We start from the raw sequence: 19,590 nt of genomic DNA, 5'->3' as shown, positions 1-19,590 counted from the left end.
TTTGAGATGGAGTTTCACTCTCATTGCCCAGGCTGAAGTGCAATGGCACTATCTCGGCTGACTACAACCTCCACCTCCCGGGTTCAAGTCTTTCTCCTGCCTCAGCCTCGAGAGTAGCTGGGATTACAGGCACGAGTCACCATGTCCAGCTGATTTTTGTATTTTTAGTAGAGACGGGGTTTCACCATGTTGGTCAGGCTGGTCTCAAACTCCTGACTTCAGGTGATCCACCCGCCTTGACCTCCCTACACAAAACCATTTATATAGATCCACAATTTCATGTTAACGGCTGCATAGTAGACCACTGTGTGAAGAGACCTTAATGTAGTCAACCACTCTCTAATCGATTGATTGATTGATTAGGTGTTCTCAGTTTTTTACTAACTTGGGGGTTCGTTCCTGCTCTAGGGAAAGAGGTCATCTTGGCCTCCCTTGGGAAGGTGAATTAACTTTGGAAACTAAAAGCACTTTGCTTCCTCCAAAGTAATAAGTGTCTGGGGATGATTGCAGGGCTAAAGTCTCTGGAGAATGGGCCGGTGAATGGGAGGCTTTGTGTTTCTCCTCCAGGAAAAAAGAGTACAAAGGGGCCGTTGGTGCTGCTGGAGAAGCTGCCACGCTGCAGGGGAAGGCCTTAAGGATATGTCAGTGCCTGGAGCCCGTCCTGACCCTGGCTGGCTTCCAGCTTGGCTTGCAAACCTCCCCCGGCTAACCTACCTCTGAAAAGAGCCAGAATTGAGGACTGGACCTGCCCCTGGTCCAAGGTCCAGCTTACCCAGGCCAGTTGCTGCTCTGCAACCAGAACTCCACTTGTGGCTCCAACAAGAGACATGGCTGCCTGAAACTCACTAACAAAGGCCAAAGCTTTACCTGCTTCTGGGCTTTGGCAGATTTCCAAGCCAACTGCTACTCTGTCACCAACCCTTCCCCTTACATGTATAGAGGGACGCCATCATTTAATTCCCACTGGTGCCATGTAAGTTGTAGACTGAGGGGCTCTGGCACACAAACTCTGGGGACATCCTGGGATACAAAAGTACCACCACCAATACCTCCAGCTCAAGTACTGGGTATTGAGGGGAGGTGACAATGCCACGGTTAATACCCAGCCGGGCGCGGTGGCTCACACCTGTAATCCTAGCACTTTGGGAGGCCGAGGCGGGCGGATCGACTGAGGTTCAGAGTTCGAGACCAGCCTGACCAATATGGTGAAATCTTGTCTCTAAAAAAAAAAAAAATACCTTTTTTGCACATGTCTTTACATATGTATCCAATTATCTCCTTCATATAAACTTCTTTAAGTGCCATTGCTGTATCTGTGGGAAAATGCGGAACACATCTTGCAGCAATGCTGGCTGGTGCCTGGGAAGGACCAGCTGCTGAGAACCTTCACAGGGCAGCAACTTCTTACAGACATAGCCACTGTTCAGTCTGACCTTGTAGGTTCAGTGCCCCCATAGTCAATGAGACTTCCAATGCTGACTCACTCAGAGGAGACTGGAGGGGATAGAGCAGAATGCCCAGTGATGAGTTTATTATGAAATGTATAAATGCCAGGGAAAGCAGGTGTTTGAGTCAGCCTGAACAACCTGCTCTCTCTTGCTATTGGAAATCAGCGTGGGAAGCCAGAACCACAATCAGAAGGCTAGTGGTAAGCCGAGAATCGGGTAAGAGGGGTCAGCCTGGTGATCTGAATGACAGCTGGATGCACTGTCCATCCTGCCACTAGAGTAATGTACACCCTTCAGGTGACAGTGGTGGCAAAGGAAAGTCAGGTGAGTTGTAAGTCAGAAACTGTTCTGTGGCTAAAGTGAACCCCTAGCCTTTCTCCTGCAGAGTCTTTCTTCTAACTGGCCATTACTCTGTGGGCTTAGGGAGGAACAGCTTTTCTTGCAGATAGAAAGGGTAAAAAGAGCCCATCTAAGCCAGGCATGGTGGCTCACACCTGCCGGGTCTGTCCCACAGACCCTGACCAACAGATGAAATCAGTACTCAGACACAGATATGCAGTGCAGGAGCAGCTAGGGGACTGCCTGACTCTACTGGCCAGAGAGCAGCCCCAAGAAGTTGGAGCCGCTGGCTTTTATTCAGTGCAGGCACAATGCTGAAAACCTGGAGCCCACACAACCTGCAGGTAATTAACATGTATTTGTCCCCTTTCAGGGAAAGTCACTTTCGCAGATGATCAAAGGTCAGTTCCTGGTTAACATAAGTCAACAAGCCTGTTGAAGATAAATTCCTCCACAACCCCTTGTACCTACTTCTTGCCCTCTGCCTCAGAGTTAAAGAACAGCTGCTGCTTTCAGCTATTCTCCTCCTGGGCTCTGCAGAACCTTCCGACCTTTCAGAAGATTTGCGTCCTTTCCCTATAGTTTTTCCCACCACTCTGACTGATCCCACACACACGCCTGTAATCCCAGCACTTTGGGAGGCCGAGGCTGGTGGATCACCTGAGGTTGGGAGTTCAAGACCAGCCTGACCAACATGGAGAAACCCTGTCTCTACTAAAAATGCAAAATTAGCCAGGCATGGTGGCGCTAATCCCAGCTACTCAGGAGGCTGAGACAGGAGAATCACCTGAACCCAGGGGACGGAGGTTGCAGTGAGCCAAGATCACGCCACTGCACTCCAGCATGGGCAACAGTGTAAGACTCTGTCTCAAAAAAAAAAAGAAGTCAGGAGCAAGTCAAGAGAAACATGGATGACATCCTAGGCTAGTCTCACTGAAAACCTACCTGGAGTAATAGGCCTCGGCTTTGTTATATCCCTCCTACATCTCGCCATCTGTTGAGATTTGCTGGAAATGCCCAGGATGTTAGGTGTGGTGCCCCCTGAAATGTTTCTTCCTTCAGGAGGGAGGGAAAGAACATAAGCTTCATTGTCTTTTCAGCCAAAAGAAAAAAAAAATTCCCTCTGGCCTGAAGCACTTAAAATAAAATCTACGTGGTGTACCACCCCAGGACCCTAGAGATTAGACACAGAAACCCGGGTCATGTCCCAGAAGGGAAGAGTAAGAGAGGAAGAAATCTTTTCAGGGATTGATAGGGTGAATGACTGGAAGTTTCTACAATGGAAAAAAAAAGGCTGGGTTATCATTCCCGTCTTTGCTATTATTGTTGTTGTTATCAAAAACATGTAAATAGTGCTCTTAAATTATTGTCCCTCTTAAACAATACAGGTGATAATGGAGACTTCTTTGGACTTTTGCAAACCCAAAGAGAATATTGTTATTCACCAGCAGCTTTGCTTTAAGGAACCCAGCAATGACTGTGGGATCCAGATAATGCCAGGGGAAGGTCTAGGTGTGTTGTTTGAGTGACTGAAGAGGGTCAGAGGGCCTTTTAAAGAAATGGTTCTGGCCTGGCACGGTGGCTCATGCCTGTAATCCAAGCACTTTGGAGGCCAAGGCGGGCAGATCACCTGAGGTCGGGAGTTCAAGACCAGCCTGACCAACGTGGTGAAACCCCGAATTCAAAAAAAAAAAAAGGAAAAAAATGAAAAAGAAACATTTCTGAGGCTGGGCTTGGTGGCTCACACCTGTAATTCAAGCACTTTGGGAAGCTGAGGCAGGTGGATCATGCAGTGAGAAGTTCAAGACCAGCCTGGCCAATATAGTGAAACCCTGTCTCCACTAAAAATATGAAAATCAGCCAGGTATGGCAGCACAGGCCTGTAGTCCCAGCTACTCGGGAGGCAGAGACAGGAGAATCACTTGAACCCAGGAGGCAGAGGTTGCAATGAGCCGAGATGGCGCCACTGCACTCCAGCCTGGGTGACAGAGTGACACTCCATCTCAAAAAAAGAAAGAAAGAAAAAGAAACAGTTCTGGCAGGGTTGGAAACCCACTTTCAAGGGGAAAGAAAGGGCCATTTGAGCAGTTTGGGTGGTAGACAGTGAGGAGAGACGGTGAGGGAAGAGAGGAGAAGGCAGAGGAGAGGCTCAGTGGCCTTAGACACCTACCACAGGGCAGGATGGGAGGAAGGGTGAGAAAAATGGGGCTGCAAGATGTCTGAAACGAAGACCCGAGTGATGGGTGGGAAATGCGGGTCACCTGGACAGTGATACAACTTCTGTGTTAACCAGGGTTGTTGGCACCAGCTGCCGCCTGCCCTTCCCACTCTTGATCTTGGTTTTGGACACAACAAGGCTTGTTTATTTCCCTCTCATTTCAAGGTAGGATGTGGGTGGAGTTAGTGGGGGCGGCGCTTTGACACAGCTATCTTCCAAACTGGGCCTTCTGGCTGTGCCCATGTGTGTCTTCACCATCTTGGAATCTTTTGCTTCCAGCCAGAGGGGCAGAAGAGAAAGCAAAGTTTTGCCGGACACGATGGCTCACGCCTGTAATCCTAGTGCTTTGGGAGGCCAAGGTGGGTGGATCACCTGAGGTCAGGAGTTCAAGACCAGAATGGCCATCATGGTGAAACCCTATCTTTAAAAAAAAAAAAAAAAAAGAAAGCAAGCAAAGCTTTTCCTTCACCACCAGGAACTGGAAGTGACCTATAACTTCTGTTTGCTTCTGTAGGTAAAATTCATCACACAGCCATTGCTAGGGAGCACGGGGGAGGCCCTGCAGCCCGGGCCTTGTATGGCCATTCAGGAAGCTGACCCATTGGCAGGTAGCTGGTCACTGTAGGAGTGGAGAGATGTTGGTCTCTGAGTAGAAGGGAGTTCCCCTGGGTGGCTCCTCACTCTGAATCATACCATGCTGTCCTTTTTTTTTTTTTTTTTTTTGGAATTAACAGTCTTTATTGGGCTCAGACCAGGAGTCCATGGGTCTTGAGGACCTCTGTGTATTTGTCAATTTTCTTCTCCACGTTCTTCTCGGCTTGTTTCCGTAGCCTCATGAGCTGTTTCTTCTTCCGGTAGTGGATCTTGGCTTTCTCCTTCCTCTTCTCCTCCAGGGTGGCTGTCACTGCCTGGTACTTCCAGCCAACCTCGTGAGCCAGGCACCCCAGATGATAGGCAAACTTCCTTGTAGGCTTCAGACGCACGACCTTGAGGGCCGCGGGAGCCACCATCCGCTTTTTCTTGTCATAGGGCGGTGGGATGCCATCAAACACCTTGAGGCGGTCCACGGCGGCCTGGCCTCGCTGGGTTTTGTGGGGCAGCATGCCTCGTACGCTCCGCCAGAAGATGCGGCTGGGGGCCCGGAAGTGGTAGGGGCCTCGGGAAGGGTTGGTGTTCATCCGCTTGCGGAGGAAAGCCAGGTACTTCAACTTATTTCTGTAGAAATTGCCAGAAATGTTGATGCCCTCGCAGCGAACGACGACCACCTTCCGGCCCAGCAGTACCTGCTTAGCCACGATGGCTGCCAGGCGGCCCAGGAGATGGCCTCGACCATCGAGCACCCGGACCTGCACCTCCGCCATCTTCTGGAGCCGCCCGGGAAACCATACCATGCTGTTCTGTCTGGAGAGTCCCTGGCTAAGGCTTAGGGTTTGGAGGACACCAGGGACAACTGAGGCTCAGCAGTCCCCCCTTGTAGATGGCAGAGCCCTGTACTGCAGGTGACTTGTTGTTTATTGTGGTCAGGCTGTGTGCCCTTTAATGCTCCTTTCAGCATGAAGCTTTGAGAATGAATGCTCAGGGGCTCTGGATTCTTGCCCTCTCTCTCCCCTGACTGCAGGGGAGTCTCTTCTCCCTGGGCCTTGGCTTCTTGAGCTACAAAGGGAATGGGCTGGCCTGATGACCTTTAATGTTTTTCTAGGTGCAAGAGTCTTTTCTCCTTAGAGACAAGCTTGAACCCCCTCATTTCTGCTTCTCCTGAGCTCTTGGAAAACCTGGGGTTACTGCCGTGAGCTTCAGCCCTACCCGATCCTACCTAAAATTGCATCAACAAAATCAGAGACTTCTTCAGCTTGTCAGCTGCTGGCAGCCATTCAAAAAGAGCATGACTGAATGGGTAGAGGGAGAGACCCAGTGGCCTGTGCCGGGGCTCAGATTTCAAGACGGCACAATGTTCCTGCCTCTGTGAGATCCAGGTGTGAGCAAGACCTGAACATCCACAGATGTGAGACCAAGCAACATCAGTCAGGGTAGCAGCAGCAGCACATCCAGAAGGATCTGCGGAGAGGGGAGAAAGCTTGAAGTAGGTACTGTTCACAAATGTGTAGCCAGAGGCAAGGAACCAGCAAAGAATGGTGAGGTACCCAGGGCCCAGGACCGGGCCTGAAGGGGCAAGGGAGGAAACGGTGTGTTCAGAGTCGTGGGAGAGGGACCTTCCCACAGAAGCCAGAGCCACAGAAGAATGTAACAGCAGGAAAGCAGGGTTGAGCCAGTGCGGGCGGGGGTGGGATGGAGCAAGGAATAAATTCATCAACCTCCCGTCTCTTGCCAGCGCCTCCCATTGGCCAAACCCGACAGGAAGCCGAAGGAACAGGGAGCCTGGTGATGCAGTTATGGAAAACACAGAGGCCAGGAGAGGGAGTGGACAGGGGAGACACGTGGAGAATAACCAGCTCAGGAGTCTGGTTATCCCATGACAGGGGGAGTCTGAATGGCCTGGACCCAGTGGTATACTGCCAGTGAAATTCCCAGCCAGGTTGATGATGACGGCAGTGATTACGAAGATGGTGACCCTACCTTAGATTTATGTAACTGTATTGTCCTCCAACAATATCTGCATCTTGCATCTGAGATTTCTTTTAGATACAAATTTGGACCCTGCTCTGACTTTTTCCTGAGTGGTAACACTAGTTGCTCTGTCAGTCCCGAGAGAGCTGGAAGAGTGGGATAAATTTAGACCACAGAGTTATTGTGCCTGAGCCAATATCTTAAATACTTGATTTTCAACATGACCTTGAACTCCATGCCCTGGATAACCACATATTCCCTGTCCTCTATTTGACCAGCCTGGCCCCCACACTCATGTGTACCTCCCCGCCCCCGACAGCTATGAATAGTTGGTGTGGACAAAAAGGCCGGGTGTTGGGCTGTAATCAGTTCCCCGACTCCATCAGATACCATCACTGTCAAAACAAAGTCAGCTATGTGAAAACTCTGCCTCCTGCCTCCTTTTGGAATGCACTGTCCTGACTGCAAGTACAAAGTGACAATTTATAAGCACGAGTTGGTGCAGAAAACAAGACAGAAAACCAAGAAAATGAATATGATATGGTATGGCATGAAATTCATTCAGGACATCAACAGAGATAGAATGGAATCAGGAGAAGATGACGTCTCAGGATTAATACACATGAGAGATGAGGGCCCAGAAAACAGGCCTTGGGTATTTCCTTGATTCCTTTGCATACTTGAGTTCACTATAGTTATTACTGTTAATAGATAATTTTACTGTAGCACTTTTCAAATGTTTTCATGCATTAGCCATGCATTTTAGTACTTAAAAAAGATACAGAAATATTTTTGTTTGTTTGTTTTTTAAGATGGAGTCTTGCTCTGTCGCCCAGGCTGGAGTGCAATGGTACAATCTTGGTTCGCTGCAACCTCTACTTCCTGGGTTCAAGCGATTCTCCTGCCTCAGCCTCCCGAGTAGCTGGGGTTATAGGCACACGCCACCACACCCGGCTAATTTTTGTAATTTTAGTAGAGATAGGGTTTCACCATATTGGTCAGGCTGGTCTTGAACTCCTGACCTCAGGTGATCCACCTGCCTTGGCCTCCCAAAGTTCTGTGATTATAGGCGTGAGCCACTGCGCTGGGCCCCCTAAGGGCTTTTTAATCCCCTCACATAACACATATTTATCGAGCGTCTACTAGATACCAAGCACTGGGAATTTAGCAGCAGGCAAAAGAAAGACCTTGCCCTCTCTGAGTTAATATGCTAGTAGAGGGATGACAGGCAATAAGCAAACTAATGAGTAGATAATATGCTGAGCCGTTCTAAGTGCAATGGAGAAAAATAAGGAATAAGGGATCGAGAGTGCAATGGAGGAGGGAAATGCCATTTTAGGTAGTTTGAGGTGGCATTTCAACAGAAGCATAAAGAAAGTGAAGGATTGAGCTATGCAGATATCTATGAGAAGAGTGAGCTCACTGAAAGCTGGAAAGTGCTTACCTTGTTCAAGGATCAGGAAAGGGCCAGAATGGCTGCAGCAAAGTGGGCAAGGGACACTGGGTGGGAGAGCAGCACAGAGGGAGGGGGCCAGGGCCAGGGGAAAAGAACCCTGTGCAGGTTTTGAGCAGTGGAGAGAATCCACTGGACTACAGGGAGGCCAGCTGGGAGGCTGCTAGAATACTCCAGAGGTGAGATAATGATGTCTTGCTCTAGGATGGTGAAGAGAAAGGAGGTAAGAGGGATTCTGCATATATTCTGATGGTAGGGCAAGTGGGGTTTGCTGATGACATCTATGAAGTGAAGGACCAAGAGGAATATAGGATGACTTCAAGGTTTGAAGCCTGAGCCACTGGAAAGAGTTTCAGTTTATGGAGTATTGGAAACAGATGCTCAGTGCCGCAAAGAAAAATCAGCACTGAGACAATGGATCTCTCAGCAAAGCAATTTTTACTTCCTGCACGGCAGGAAGGTATCCTCACTAGCCATCTTGCCATGAGAGTACAACGAACAAAGGAAAAGAAGACATATATATCCCTTACGCATTTGGGATTCTCCTTACTGTGTCTGATCTCCGCTGTGTCTCATCTCCGTTGGTTGGAGCCAGACCTCACAATCTAAACTAATACCTGATTGACTAATAACTTAAAACTTTTGCTGGGTGTGGTGGCACATGCCTGTAGTCCCAGCTACTCGGGAGGCTGAGATGGGAGGATTGCTTGATCCCAGGAGTTCTGGGCTGCAGCGCACTATGCCGATCGGGTGTCCGCACTAAGTTCGGCATCAATACGGTGACCTCCCGGGAGCGGGGAACCACCAGGTTGCCTAAGGAGGGGTGAACCGGCAGAGGTCGGAAATGGAGCAGGTCAAAACTCCTGTGCTGATCAGTAGTGGGATCGCGCCTGTGAATAGCCACTGCACTCCAGCCTGGGCAACATAGAGAGACCCCGTCTCTAAAAAAATAGATAAAATAAAAATAAAAAATAACTTAAAACTTTTCTAAACAGGTAAGGGACATGGGCTGTGAGCTGGGACATGCCTATGAGCACATCCAGCACAGATATCTTGGTTAAAGTACAAGGGCATAGAACATACTACATGCCTGTAAGCATGGCATGTCTAACAGCTACATAGGATAGGGCTTAACAAAGAGTTATTAGCAAATTTATTTTTTAACAAGAAAGGAAACTTTGAAGAGGAGCTTTTATCCTTCCCACAGAGATAACGAAGACTATGAGAGGAGGTGCATTGGGGTGTGTGTGTGAAGTGTGAAGTTGGAGATGCTTATTTTTTATTTTTATTTTCTCGCGACGGAATCTTGCTCTGTCGCCCAGGCTGGAGTGCAGTGGCACAATCTTGGCTCACTACAACCTCCGCCTCCTGGGTTCAAGCGATTCTCCTGCCTCAGCCTCCCAAGTAGGATTACAGGCACCGCCACCATGTCTAGCTAATTTCTGTATTTTTAGAAGAGATGGGGTTTCACCATGTTGGCCAGGCTGGTCTCGAACACCTGGCGTCAAATGATCCTCCCGCCTCAGCCTCCCAAAATGCTGGGATTACAGGAGTGAGTCACTGTGGCCAGTTGGGGATCCTTATTGAACATCCACATGGCCATGTTGATGGTCCTTGGAAATCTGAATCTAGAAAGGCATTTATGAGTATTAGGATACGGAAGGCCACTGCACTGGACCAGATAACTGAGGGAGTGGTAGAGATTAGAAGAAGCTTCATCTGGCCGAGTGCAGTGGCTCATGCCTATAATCCCAGCACTTTGGGAGGCCGAGGCGGGTGGATCACGAGGTCAAGAGATCAAGACCATCCTGCTCAACATGGTGAAACCCTGTCTCTACTAAAAATGCAAAAAATTAGCTGGGCATGGTGGCGTGTGCCTGTAGTCCCAGCTACTCGGGAGGCTGAGGCAGGAGAATTGCTTAAACCCAGGAGGCGGAGGTTGCAGTGAGCCAGGATCACACTATTGTATTCCAGCCTGGGTAACAAGAGCAAAACTCTGTCTCAAAAAAAAAAAAAAAAAAAAAAAGACGAAAAAGTTTCATCTATAAAACGAAATTAAAAAAAAAAAAGAGAGAGATTAAAAGAGTCTTCAGGACTGATATCTAGGCCTCTCCAACAGATAAAAGCCTGGAAAATGAGAAGGAACCAGCAAACATTATTTGACTCTGTGACTCTTCAGAATAAGTTGCTAAACAGAGGAGAATCAGAAAAATATGGTTTTAAACAAAAAATAAATAAATAAAAGACAAAATAAAAAAAGAGAAAAATATGATTTTTATTTTGAAATAATTAGCATAGCTTACCTACCAATCATTGCTAAAAGTATCATTCTTGATTGAAACTGTAATAGCATCTTGTAACAGAGCTTGGTAGAAAATTGCTGGTGAGGCTGGGCACGGTGGCTCACACCTATAATCCCAGCACTGTGGGAGGCCAAGGCAGGTGGATCATGAAGTTAGGAGTTCAAGACCAACCTGATCAACGTAGTAAAACCCCATCTCTACTAAAAACACAAAAATTAGCCAGGCATGGTGGCATACCTGTAACGCCAGCTGCTCAGGATGCTGAGGAAGGAGAATCGCTTGAACCCGAGGAGGTGGAGGGTGCAGTGAGCCGAGATCACACCATTGCACTCCAGCCTGGGCAACAGAGCAAGACTCCATTTAAAAAAAAAAAAGAAAGAAAATGGCTGATGGGTTAAATGGAAATATGTATTGATTCTTCCAGTTTCTTGGTGTTGTGAAAGAATTGGGGGAAATTAGAGCTTTATTTGCTTTCAGCAACTTATTCAGACTGGAGGAAACTGATCCCTAGGGCTTCCCCAGCAGCTCCCATACTCTGCAGGGAGCCTTTAGACTGGATTTCCCAACTCTGCTCCAGCCAATGCAACCTTCATTTCAGAGTATAATTGCAGTGCCAAGTCCCGCGCTCCCTGAGGAAGTTCTCCTTCCTTTCTGTGAAGGCAAGAAAAATTAGCCTTATTTCGATGGCTTTCTAGTGCTTCTCAGTCTTTAACTCTCCAAGAAGGAGCAGACAAATTTTTAAGTTGAAGAGAATTGAATGCAAGCTTTGCTTCTTAAAACTTGTCCTGTTGAAAAAGGATCGCAAACTACTATGTTGGGCAAAATGTGTAGTGTTGCAGGGCGTGTCTTCCTGTTCGTGCTAGAGTTCCACGGCTGTTCATGCCAACCATTCGGACACAGCGACAGTCTTCTTGGGAGGTGGTGGTGGCCACGGTGAGATTAGAGGAGAGAGGAGCAGACTGCTATATTAGGAGCAGCCACAAAAGGAAGTAGCAATTTTTGCACCCAGGAAAACTTTCTAAACTAGCCCACCCCCGTTCTCCTCTGTCCATCATCAGGCCTGCTTCTTCTCCCTAGCAACAGATTTACTGATTTGATTGTAACTTCTCCGGCACGAAAGCCAGGACACTGTGCATTTCAGGAACTGTATGTTGGGCCTTCAACCTCCCTGTCTTCACTACCCTTGCCTTTTAAAGCACCAAACTCCTGAAATGATTAAAACTAGACTGCGAGACAGGTTGAATAGATTCAGAAACACCACTCAGTGTGGGTTTAGATATTGCCTGAGTGAAAATCTCTGGCCGGGCACAGAGGCTCACACCTGTAATCCCAGCAGTTAGGGAGGCCGAGGCGGGTGGATCACCTGAGATCAGGAGTTTGAGACCAGCCTGGCCAACATAATGAAACACCATCCCTACTAAAAATACAAAAATTAGCTGGGCATGGTGGCCGGTACCTATTGCCAGCTACTCAGGAGGCTGAGGCAGGAGAGTCGCTTGAACTCACGAGGGGGAGGTTGCAGTGAGCAGAGATCACGCCATTGCACTCCAGCCTGGGCAACAGAGTGGAGCCTCGGTCTCAAAAAAAAAAAAAGAGTGAAGACTATTGAGCATTTTTTTAATTTAATTTTTTTAAAAAAATAATAGATATGGGGTCTTGCTATGTTGCCTAGGCTGGCCTACAACTCCTGGGCTCAGGCAAGCTTCCTGTCTCAGCCTCCCAAAAGTGTTAGGATTACAGGCGTGCGCAACTGTGCCTGGCCCACACATTCTCCAGGCCTCTGAGAGTAGGTTCATCTGCCCCAGTTCTGCTCTTCTAATCACCATGGAAAAGAGGGGTGGGGAAGAGAACAACACTGGCTCCAAGCTACGGCCTAAGAGACAGTCTGTTTTTGTTCCTGGCTGGACTACCCTGCTGGATGACTAGGTATTATTTTTAAAAGTCCTTCCCTAGTTTCCTGTTGCTTATAGTACAGGGACTAGCCTTGCTCGCCTCTCATTCAAAGCTTCACACCATTTACTCTTTCCACAGTAGTAAACCATATCCTCTTAAACATCCGCTGCACATAAACACAGCAGTACACACACACACACACACACACACACACACACACACACACACACACTCTTCACTGTGACCACAAGGTCATTACCCCCAAGTCTTCCCACATCTCTAGGCCTTTCTCCAAGTCTTTCCCTTGTCCCTTAGCTCTCAAATCCAGCTTCTCAAACCCTAATTTCTGCTGTTCTCTGGGCTGTCAGACCCTTGATAATATGGCTTGCCACAGTCGGCATAGCACTCAAGAGAGCTGTGTAAGCTCCTGCCTCCCTGCTCCCTCCCCAGCGCCCAGGCACACAGAGACTGAGTTCTCTGAGTGCAAGTTAACACTGTGACAGTCACATGGCAGGGGCTCAGGGACCTTCAGAGAATCTTCTTTTGTTTGTTTATTGTTGTTGAGACGGAGTTTTGCTCTTGTTGCCCAGGCTGGAGTGAGATGGCGAGATCTTGGCTCACTACAATCTCTGTCTCCCAGGTTCAAGCGATTCTCTTGTCTCAGTTTCCCGAGTAGCTGGGATTACAGGCATTCGCCACCACGGCTGGCTAATTTTTTTGTATTTTTAGTAGAGACGAGGTTTCTCCATGTTGGTCAGGCTGGTCTCGAACTCCCCACCTTAGGTGATCCGTCTACCTCAGCCTTGCAAAGTGCTGGGATTACAGGTGTGAGCCACCATGCCCAGCTCAGAGAATCAAATTAAACAAGACTTTCTGTTTCAAAATTATACCAGGCTACCAGCTCCCATTGTAGTTTCTCTACATTTCCTGTATGAGGACTCTAAAAGAGATGAAAATTCACACCTTCAAAAACAAAGAACTGGTATGTGACTTAGGCCTCGGACATAACTGTCAGGCCTCCATGTGCAAGCCTGGACCCAGAAAGTCTGAAGTCCTGCCTGCGACGGCTGATCGCCCCCCACCCCTGCCTGCGTTCGCCATTATCCCTGACCTCCTAGCAGAGCTTCCCCCAGACATTAAGCGTCTCACCCGACCCTGCCATCTTAATTGTTCTTGCTCCGTGAATATCCCTCCGCCCCACCCTACCATCTTAACTACTTCTACGCCTTACCCCACCGCCATTGTAGCTGAACTTATGGTAATATATACTCCTTGCCCCTACCCCCACCACTGTAACTGTCCACTGCCCACCCCAAACCTATAAAACCAACTCCTATCCCACCTCCCTTCGCTAATGCCCTTTTCGGCCTCAGCCCACCCGCACTCAGGTGAATAAACAGCCATGTTGCTCGCACAAAACCTTTTGGGGGATAGATCTCTTCATTCAAAGCATGCGTTTTAACAATAACAAATGCTTTCCAGCTGTGCTTCTGAGAAGGTGGGTGACCTGATACTTGACCAAGACAGCCACCTGAGCACAGGTTCAGAAAGGTGCTCCCTGTCCCCTCTTTGACCCAGCAATTAATTCTCTTGCTAGAAATTCATTCTAAGAAATAATCAAGTATGCTGATAAAGATTTAAACATGGCTGGGCTTAGTGGCACATGCCTGTAATCTCAGCACTTTGGGAAGCCGAGGCGGGCAGATCATTTAAGGTCAGGAGTTCGAGACCAGCCTGGCCAACATGGTGAAACCCCGTCTCTACTAAAAATGCAAAAAATTAGCTGGGCACGGTGGCGTGTGCCTGTAATCCCAGCTATTCGGGAGCCTGAGGCAGGAGAATTGCTTGAACCCAGGAGGCGGAGGTTGCGGTGAGCCGAGATCGCACCATTGCACTCCAGTCTGGGTAATAACAGCAAAACTCCGCCTCAAAAAAAAAAAAAAAAAAAAAAAAAATTAGCTAGGCATGGTGGTAGGCACATGTAATCCCAGCTACTCGGAAGGTTGAGGCATGAGAATTGCTTGAACCTGGGAAGCGGAGGTTGCAGTGAGCTGAGATCATGCCACTGCACTCCAGCCTGGGCGATTCAGTGAGACAGCCTAAAAAGAAAAAAACAAACAAAAAGATTTAACCACAAAGGAAAAATAGGAACAAATTACATTCCCATCAGAAAGGATAGGCTAAAAAATTATATATTTGTGTGAGGGTGTACTATATACATCCAGTAAAATTTATGTTCTAAAGGTATACTTACTGATATGAAAACGTGTTTATGATTTGTCGTTTAGTGAAAAAATTCAGGTTACAAAGCAGACTACATCATTCAATTTTTATAATGAAACTTCAATTTTTTTTGAAAATAAATAGAATAAAATAAAAACTTGCCAGCGATATATGCAGAGAATAAAGGCTGGAAGAATATACATCAAAATGTCAATGGTGATTATCTCTGGGTAGTAGAGTCATGGTTAATAGTTACTTTCTTCTTTGATCCTATTTACTTGTTTCTTCAATGACCATGTGTTTCTTCACTAATACATAGAAAGGTGGGGTCAGGTGTGGTGCCACCAATCCCAGCACTTCAGGAGGCTGAGGTGGGTGGATCACCCGAAGTCAAGAGTTTGAGACCAGCCTGGGCAATATGGTAAAACTCCATCTCTACCAAAAATAGAAAAATCAGCTGGACATGGTGGCAGGTGCCTATAATCCCAGCTGCTTGGAGGCTGAGGCATGAGAATTACTTGAACCCGGGAGGCAGAGGTTACACTGAGCTGAAATCGCACTACTGCACTCCAGCCTGGTCGACAGAGCAAGACTGCCTAAAAAAAAAAGTTATGTGTGTGTGTGTATATATATATATATATATATATATATATAAAGGCAAGAAGCAGAAAGACAACAGAGTGTTGGATACCAGCCCCAACCCCGTACGTGGGTGCCCTTAGTCCCAGCGGTGACAAGGGATTGAGAAAAGGAAATAAAGACAGAGACACAAAAGTAGAATTTACAGTTTGGGTCCAGGGGACCAGCGCAAGCATGGGAACCACGTTGGCCCCGAGCTCTGGGCTCCAGACACTTTTATTATGTGCATAATCTCATTGATCTTATGGGCATGGAAGGGGAGGGTGAAGGGGTAGGTAAGACAGTGGTGGGGGAGGGCACTTGAGATCCTTCTAAGACATGCTAAACAAGTACTCTGAGTTTATCAACAATTGTTATCAGGGTGCGGCTGCATCAGAAGAACAGCCATACTCAATGCATCCAGGGGCTTTTATCTCCAGAGCACTGAGGACATGGAATGATTAAAATCACTCCATATAAGGAGAACCTAGGCAGAACCTGAGGCATTCCATGATCTCGGCCCTGCAAGACTTTTCTCCTCCTTGCCAGCTCCTCTCTGCAAAGACCCTCCCAGACCTTGTGAGCAGAGGTTGCCTCCCTTCTCAGAGATCTTTGCACAAGCCCTCTTTACGAGACCCTCATGTAAAGCAGGAATGGCCACAAGAAACAAACCTCTCGAACACCGAACTGGGAAGGAAGGGGTGATTTATTCGGCTGGGAGCAAGGCGGCATAGCTGCCTAACAGCCAAACTTGTCTAACAAAGGAAGTCCCTGCCCTTATAAAGGCTTACAACTCTAGAAATGACACGTGAAAGGGTCTTGGGCTTACAACTTTAGAAATTACATGTGAGGCCGGACGCAGTGGCTCACGCCTATAATCCCAGCACTTTGGGAGGCCGAGGTGGGTGGATCACGAGGTCGAGAGATCGAGACCATCCTGGTCAACAAAGTGAAACCCCGTCTCTATTAAAAATACAAAAATTAGCTGGACATGGTGGCGCACGCCTGTAATCCCAGCTACTCGGGAGGCTGAGGCAGGAGAATTGCCTGAACCCAGGAGGCAGAGGTTGTGGTGAGCCGAGATTGCACCATTGCACTCCAGCCTGGGTAACAAGAGTGAAACTCCGTCTCAAAAAAAAAAAGGAAAAAAAAAGAAATTACATATGAAAGGGTCTTGGTCCACGGAGTAGGAGTAGGCATGGGGTTTGTGGCTTAGGTGGGGGTTTGATCTTATTTAAATAAAAACAATGCCTTCCAGAAAGATTCCTCCATACCATGCCTGTGATCTGTAGAAGGGCAATTAAGGTGGCACCCACTCTGCCAGCCTTTACTTCTATTGAAATGCAATGTGGAAGTCAAGGGAGAGGTGGTCTTAGATGCTTAGGTCTCCGTCTTCACATGCAGTCTCAATGTTGAGAAGGCATTCGTGGGACCAGAGCAGAACTGCCTGCTCTGCAACCACCCCGTGGTGCTCCCTGGTGTTACTGCACTCTTGGATGGTCTTTACCTTATGCCTCCTGTTGCCACTTGATTTTTAATTAGCTGCACCAATAATATAGTTTAGTGCAGTGTATAAACTTCAGTGTACACTGAGCCAAGCAAGCTTATAATCATTTAATTAGAATTAACATAGGTCTCCCCCTGGCCATCTTGACCCACAGCCAAGAGATATGGATAAGAGCCTAAGTTAATCAGCAGATAATTTAGATTGGATTTAAAACTTCTACTCTGTGACAGACAAGGTCAAGAGAATAAGAAGACAAACAACAGAAAATATTTGCAAAAGTCACATCTGATAAAGGACTGCTATCCACAATAAAGAACAAAAACTCAACAGTGAGAAAAGAAACAACCTGAATTAAAAATGGGCAAGACATCATGAACAGACACCTCACAAAGATGACATACAGATGGCAAACAAGCATATAAAAAGATGTTCAACATGATATGCATTAGGGATTACAAATTAAAATAAAAATGTCATCCTACCACACCTATTAAAAGGGCCAAAATTCAAAACACTGGCAACACCAAATGCTGGCAAGGATGTGGAACAACAGGAACTCTCATTCATTGCTTGTGGGAATGCAAAATGGAACAGCCACTTTGGAAAACAGTTTGGCAGTTTCTTTTTTTCGAGATGGAGTTTTGCTCATGTTGCCCAGACTGGAGTGCAATGGTGCAATCTTGGCTCACTCCAACCTCCACCTCCTGGGTTCAAGTGATTCTCCTGTCTCAACCTCCCGAGTAGCTGGGATTACAGGCACCTGTCACCAGGCCCAGCTAATTTTTTTGTATTTTTAGTAGAGAAAGGGTTTTACCATGTTGGCCAGGCTGGTCTTGAACTCTTGACCTCAAGTGATCTGCCCACCTCAGCCTCCCAAAGTGTTGGGATTATAGGCGTGAGCCACTGCACCAGCCATGGCAGTTTCTTACAAAACTAAATATACTTTTACCACACATATTAGTCAGCTCCAGCCCCCATAACAAAATATTGTTTCTGGCTTTAACAACAAAAATTTGATTTGTTTTGTTTGTTTTTGTATGTTGTTGTTTATTTGACAGAAGTCTCAATAATTTTTTTTTCACAGTTCTAAAGGCTGGAAGTTTAAGATAAGAAATTTGGTCAAGATGACATCTGTGGGCTCTCTTCCTGGCTTCAGGTGGCCACCTTCTAGCTGTGCCCTCACACGGCCTCTCCTGGGGCCTGGGTATGGGGAGAGAGAGAAACAGAGGGAGAGGGAGTGGGAGGAAGAGAGAGAGAAAGGACTCTCCAGTGTCTCGTAAGAACACTAATCCTACCATATCAGGGCCCCCCATCATAACCCCATTTAACCTTGATCCATTCCTGTGATATAATAAGAAATATATTATTTAGTCTCTGCCCTTGGTTCCCGACCTAGAGCTCCCAAATCCCTTGGAATTTCCGGGTGAGAGGAGCATCTTTTGTTCTAATGACGTGAATCTTGGTGGACTCTGGGACAGCTTCAGGATGGGGGCTTGTCGCCAGAAAGACCAGGCCATGATTGGAAGCTTGAAACTTCGGAAGCTTGTTTTAATGAGGTGAATCTTGCTGGGCTCTGGAACAGCTTCAGGATGGGGGCTTGTCGCCAGAAAGACCAGGCCATGATTGGAAGCTTGAAACTTCGGAAGCTTGTTTTAATGAGGTGAATCTTGGTGGGCTCTGGGACAGCTTCAGGATGGGGGCTTGTCGCCAGAAAGACCAGGCCATGATTGGAAGCTTGAAACTCCAAGGTGATAAAGTCTCCACAAAGAAAAAAATCTCTCAGCTACAGGGTTCAGAGAGCTTCAGAGTTGATGAATCAGTGCTGGAAGGGTGGCGTACCCCAGCTCCATGGGACAGAAGCTCCTGCACACAGGACACTCAGTACCTCGCTCTATGTACCTCTTCATTGGGCTGTTCATCTGAATCTGCTGTGGTCCGTGTTTCCCCAAAGTTAATATGTTGAAATTCTAACACCCAAGATAATGGTATTGGGAGGTAGGGCCTTTGGGAGGTGATTAGGTCATGAAGGTAGAGCCCTCGTGAAAGGATTAGTGTCTTTATAAAAGAGAACCTGAAGCTGGGCACAGTGCCTCATGCCTGTAATCCCAGCACTTTGAGAGGCCATGGCAGGTGGATCACTTGAGGTCAGGAGTTCAAGACCAGCCTGGCCAACATGGTGAAACCTCATCTCTACCAAAAATACAAAAATTAGCTAGGTGTGGTGGTGGGTGCCTGTAATCCCAGATACTCGGGAGACTGAGGCAGGAGAATCACTTGAACTCAGGAGGCAGAGGTTGCAGTGAGCTGAGATCGTGGGCCACTGTACTCCAGCCTGGACAGAGCAAGACTCTGTCTCAAAAAAAAAAAAAAAAAAGAGAGAGAGAGACTGTGGAGAGCTTGTTTGTCCCTGTGTCATCACACAAGGACACAGTAAAAGGAGGGCCATCTATGAGGAAGTGAATCCTCACTAGACATTGACCTGCTGGCACCTTTATCTTGGACTTCCCAGGCTCCAGGACTAAAAAATCAATTTTTGTTGTTTACAAGTCACCCAGTTTATGCAAGGCAGCCCAAACAGACTGTCAGTATTCTTTTTTTTAATATAGAGAAAGACAGAATCTCACTATGTTGCCCAGGCTGGTCTCAGACTCCTGGGCTCAAGCAATCCTCCCATCTTGGCCTCCCAAAGTGCTGGGATTATAGGCATGAGCCGCCACTCCCTGTCTGTCAGTATCCTTTTTAATGTCCTTTATAATAAGCTGGCAAATATTAAGTAAAGTGTCTCCCTGAGTTCTACAAGCCTTTCTAGCAAACTATCAAACCTGAGGGTTAGCGTTTGAGAACCTTCAACTTTGTAGCCACGTTAGGTGGAGGTGTGGAACCCTGGTGTCTTTGTCCATTTGTGTTGCTATAAAGGAATATCTGAGGTTGGTGATTTATAAAGAAAAGAGGCTTATTTGCCCTTGGTTCTTCAGGCTGTACAAGAAGCATGGTGCCAGCAACTGCTCAGCTTCTGGTGAGGG

At 47.3% G+C, this 19,590-nt stretch overlaps 1 protein-coding gene across 1 annotated transcript; it reads right to left on the bottom strand.

Moving 5' to 3' along the window:
- Window positions 1-4,721: 4,721 nt before the first annotated feature.
- On the bottom strand, window positions 4,722-5,381 carry LOC105714863 (large ribosomal subunit protein uL13-like). The gene has a single exon (XM_064366771.1). The coding sequence runs from the start codon at window positions 5,364-5,366 to the stop codon at window positions 4,752-4,754; it is 615 nt and encodes a 204-aa protein (XP_064222841.1). The 5' UTR covers window positions 5,367-5,381; the 3' UTR covers window positions 4,722-4,751.
- Between the last annotated feature and the right edge of the window lie 14,209 nt (window positions 5,382-19,590).

The sequence above is a fragment of the Aotus nancymaae genome, unplaced genomic scaffold (genome assembly GCF_030222135.1).
Source record: "Aotus nancymaae isolate 86718 unplaced genomic scaffold, 86718_ANA_hifiasm-v0.15.2.pri h1tg000067l, whole genome shotgun sequence".
NCBI lineage: Eukaryota > Metazoa > Chordata > Mammalia > Primates > Aotidae > Aotus > Aotus nancymaae.
Note: the sequence above shows the minus strand (reverse complement) of the source record. Positions and strands in the feature narration are given on the sequence as shown.

Coding starts and splice junctions, on each gene's coding strand:
- LOC105714863 (XM_064366771.1), bottom strand. CDS start 5,366: ATGGCGGAGGTGCAGGTCCGGGTGCTCGATGGTCGAGGCCATCTCCTG.